Source organism: Acanthaster planci, linkage group LG09 (genome assembly GCF_054643075.1).
Source record: "Acanthaster planci isolate LZ-2023a linkage group LG09, COTS_SCS, whole genome shotgun sequence".
Classification (NCBI taxonomy): Eukaryota; Metazoa; Echinodermata; class Asteroidea; order Valvatida; family Acanthasteridae; genus Acanthaster; species Acanthaster planci.
The window spans coordinates 16,758,721-16,763,359 of record NC_141785.1 but is presented as its reverse complement, the minus strand read 5'-3'; the positions used below and the strand labels follow the sequence as shown (position 1 = coordinate 16,763,359).

General features: G+C 46.2%; 1 protein-coding gene across 1 annotated transcript; it reads left to right on the top strand.

Moving 5' to 3' along the window:
• Positions 1–2,274: 2,274 nt before the first annotated feature.
• Positions 2,275–3,917, top strand: LOC147798227 (uncharacterized). The gene has a single exon (XM_087141614.1). It carries the CDS (start codon positions 2,531–2,533, stop codon positions 3,842–3,844), a length of 1,314 nt encoding a protein of 437 aa, XP_086997740.1. The 5' UTR covers positions 2,275–2,530; the 3' UTR covers positions 3,845–3,917.
• The last annotated feature ends 722 nt before the right edge of the window (positions 3,918–4,639 follow it).

The following is a 4,639-nucleotide window of genomic DNA, read 5'->3' as shown; positions in this document are numbered from 1 at the left end:
TGATTCTTTTGTGTATTAACAGTTTGACCTCGGCGTTCTTGTTCGTGCAAGCGAAAAAGCGACGTTTTGATTGGTCCATCGACTAGATAAGCCCGCCAACTGGTTTATAATTGGGCGCATTTTCTATAACTTGGATTAAAAGGTCAAATCAAGTCCATTAAGCCGCGTAAAGCTTTTAACTATGGAATAGTACGTAGCTGGCATACATCGAATGCATTGGTGCGTGCATTTACATGTACATCTGCATGCACATACATGTAGAGACACGTATATGATTTACATAATGTACATGTTTATAAGCATTTTATTTGCAGCGCCGGAGTTGCAACGGTTACTTGCTTCTTGATTGCCACGCAGTGGCGTATCCGGGGGGGGGAGCGACAAATAAAAAAAAACATGTACATATACATTTTTTCTTAGTGTTTTTTTTTTGTCAACTGAGATTACTTCATGGTGAGTAGGAAAGAAACTAATCGGTAGATTTCTTTATCAAATCAACAGGCTGTATTTTTCTCCCCATTATCATTAGCCCGAAAGTGCATTTGCTTTTGAATCCCCCCTCCCCGAGACCAAAAGCTGAATACGCCGCAGACAGAAGTGTTTGATTCGAAGTGATCAGTGATTATCTCAACAGACTGAACATTTTGCAATCGGGACTGAAGTGTTTGAAAGGCTCTTTACCTCTGATCAGATGAGAATACAGAAAATACATTGACTCTGCTTTTAACCGGTGACGCGATGTAGCGATTCGGACGGTATAAATAGTGCTTTTCGCTCCATTCATTAACTTTTTGCTGGGATGCGACACGCGGCGGGTTGGGTCGCGCACGCTGGTAGGGTGGGCGTGGGGTGAGGCACTGTAGGCTTGCCACGGACGTGTATAATAAAATCTGGACTCGCAATGCCCTTAATCAGCTTATAGAGTCATTGAATCCACTCGCAGCCATTTTACCGAGCCGAATACAAAGCTTTCCCGGTAATGCCCGCCTTTGTTCTTCCTGACGTCAATAGTAGGGAGCCAACCCACGCCTTTGTATTCGGCTCGGTAAAATGGCCGCTGGTTGGCTTCTTTTTCATACAAAGGCGTTGCAAGTCCAGGTTTTTTTTATATACGTCCGTGAGGCTTGCACGTATGCGACAGCCTAATCCCGATTTGCATCCCTCGTACAGTATCAAGTTGAGGGTAATGACAAAAGAGAAGCTACACACTTTTTCTACCCGGGCCTACTTGCAATTATTTTTTTTTCAGGAATCTGTGACATTTTTAATTTGTGTCACACAGTTTTTGTTTTGAATATCAGGTGTCGGGATATCGAATAATTATGTTTTCGGGACACAGAAGTTATTAAATATTTCTGTGGTTCCGGATCCAAGTTCTTTGTGTGTGTGACCGCCCTCTATCCGTGGATAATTACGCGAAATACATTCGCTCTTCTCCCGGTCCAGCGCCCGAAGTGTAGGAAGTAAGGGGCGTATTACCATACATGTCGCCTCTATGCGTCAAGTTTAGTGGAGTGGAGTGGAGTTAGGCCGCCACCATGAATTTCTTCTTTTTTCCGTCCCAACTTTTTTCTCTTCTGTGCCCTTGGGAAACGGAGCATATTTTCTGTACCTTTTTTCCGCATTTCACCAGTCACCATTTGGGTTTTTTTCTTACTTATTCATTACAACTGATGGTAAGAATCTTTATTATCGTTCTTTAAGCTATGATCAGAGTAGACGAATTTCAATTTTTGTTATTTTTGCCTAACCGACACTTTTTAATTTTCTTCCTTAAGGAGTTCCATTAGGATTTGAACTGAATGTTCTCCACTTCCAGATTTGTTTCTTTTTGGTTGGGTAATGGAGATCGATAAATCCTCGACCGTACCAGATTATCCTTTAAAATCCTGTGCCGTTTATACGCAATGAGGAGTCTTGTTGGGAAGAGTGCATTGGTGAGGTGCTCATTGTGGTTTCAGCTTCAACAGCGACGTTAATTTGTACCATGCGCTGCATAGCTAGAATAATTTTAACTAGCGCCCTCTTGTGGTGTTATAATTTTTCTCGTCACAGCGCTGCGACAAATTTTTTACGCTTCGATTTTGAATATTTTGCGTTTCCACACTTTTATTCAAGTTGAACAGCAAATATTCTCGGGCTTTGGAAACGGTTTCCCGTAGGATAAAATAATAAACGCTATGCACTGCCCACACTGTCCGGCAATTTGTACGTACGCAGAGCTCTAGGTACATACCTACCTTATACACATCGTTATCGACACTCATATGAGGCTATCCCTCTCCCGTTGTACAGACAACTGAGACCCTCTAGTTCCACTTGCCCCCGGTTCTTTGGCCAACCCAAGATCCACAAGCCCGACATTCCACTCCGTCCCATTGTAGCCTCACGAGGAGGTCCTACCTACAACACTGCGAAGCACCTCACTAAAATTCTCAAACCCTTGGTGGGTAACACCCCTCATCACGTGACCAACTCAGATCAATTCGTCCAACACATCCAGAACCTCAACCTACAGCCCAGCGATATCATGGTCAGTTTTGATGTCGTTTCCCTCTTCACCAACGTCCCCACAGGCGAGGCCTGCCTCATTGCCAAAGAACGTCTACAAAATGATCCCACTCTCTGTGAGCGCACAGCCCTCTCCCCCGACCAAATCCATGACCTGTTGCTAACCTGCGTCTCGTCGACCAGCTTCAGATGGAGAGACAAGTTCTTCGAGCAGTCGGCTGGGACCTCCATGGGATCTCCTCTATCCCCGGTCCTAGCTGACATGTTCATGGAGGACTTCGAGACCACGGCACTACTCTCCGCAGATCATCGTCCGAGCACCTGGCTTCGCTACGTAGACGACACCTTCATCATCTGGCCGCATGGACCCCATCACCTCCAATCATTCCTGAACCATCTGAACGACCTGCATCCCAGCATTAAGTTCACGATGGAACAGGAGGAGGGGAACTCCATTCCCTTCCTTGACGTCAAGGTCCATCGACGGGCAGATGGTACCCTCGGGCACTCCGTCTACCGCAAGCCCACCCACACAGACCGGTACCTCCACAGCTCATCTTTCCATCATCCCAGGGTGAAGTCCTCAGTCAACCGAACCCTGGTGCACCGAGCGTATAAGATCTGCGACCAAGAGCACCTACAAGATGAACTCCAGCACATAACAACGGCACTCCAACTCAACGGATATCATCAGCATCAAGTCAAAACCCAAGACCACCCCGGCTGTCGGGTCCCCTATACCCAAAGCCAACCCCCCAACTATAAGGCCATAGTCAACCTCCCATACTTAGGCAATACTTCACACAAAATCCAACGAATCCTCAATCAAGCCAGCATCAAGGTGTACCACTCCTCGACTAAGAAACTACAAGCCAGCTTGCAGACCCACAAGGACAAGCAGGAACACAAGACCAAGGCTGGAGTGTATAGGATCCCCTGTGAATGTGGGCAGGTGTACATTGGCGAGACTGGCAGAGATCTCTCCACCAGACTCAAAGAACACATTGCCCACGGACGCAGAGGAGACTATGACAAATCTGCCATTGTCAAACACTCACACGCCAAGGACCACATCATCAACTGGAAAGACGCAGAACTCATTGTTCCTGTCAACAGATGGCACCCAAGACGCATCAGAGAAGCCATCGAGATCTACAAGCACAACACAGTACCCCAAGACATCGGTTTCAACATTAGCAACATCTGGCGCCCCCTACTCCCCCTACAGACCAATGGGTCACCTATACCCACGGTCCACTGTCCTCCCCCCACGGCACCCACGGCAAGTATGACATGCTTCACTGAGCCCACCGACAGTAACCCACAAGATTAGGATCCAACCACCAGCCAAGCTGTTCCGCATCAAAGAGTTTCCACTGCACTGAATCCTCTCCACCGGTACTTAAGCCCCACACACTCCAGAGTTCGGCACTCTTTCTCCTGAAGACGAACAGAGCACACTGTTCGAAACGTCGAGTGAACCCCGGTTCTTTTCAGAACCACACACACTCAAAGAGAGTATTTGATTACATGGTGTCACCGCAAACTTCACATAGTTAGTACTTTCGCCATGCATAGCCTCAAGTCCTATTGATACTCATATCGTTACTACTCACTACTTCTCTCTCCGTTTTAAATCCTTCTAATGCCGGCGCCACCATCGGTCTGGTACTGAAGTTAAAGAAAAACAGAAAATGCGTCAATTAGTTGCGTACAATCAGGGAGGAGATGAAAACCATTGCGTATGCTGTGTCCACCTGGGGCCTGTTTGTTTCACACGGCCAGATCTCAATCAGTGATCACAACGCTGGTTCATTAGGCGCACTTTGGTGTAAGTGAACCAACTTTAGGTTAAGGGCTGATGGCTTTGCATTCTGATTCAGGCTACAGTGTACACGACCTGTGACACGAGATTAACACTTCCTGTTTTGGTTCGACCATGGCAATGCTTTGGCAGGGGCATTTTTTATTGGAACTTACAAAATGATACAATTTGATGTGCTGAGATATTATTTCGCGAGGAATCTAACAAAATAAAGACTTGAAGTTTGCATCAAGTGTCAAGAAGATATATTAATGAAAAGGCCAGCGTTAATATTATTGGGGGTATATTTCTGAATAATGGAAG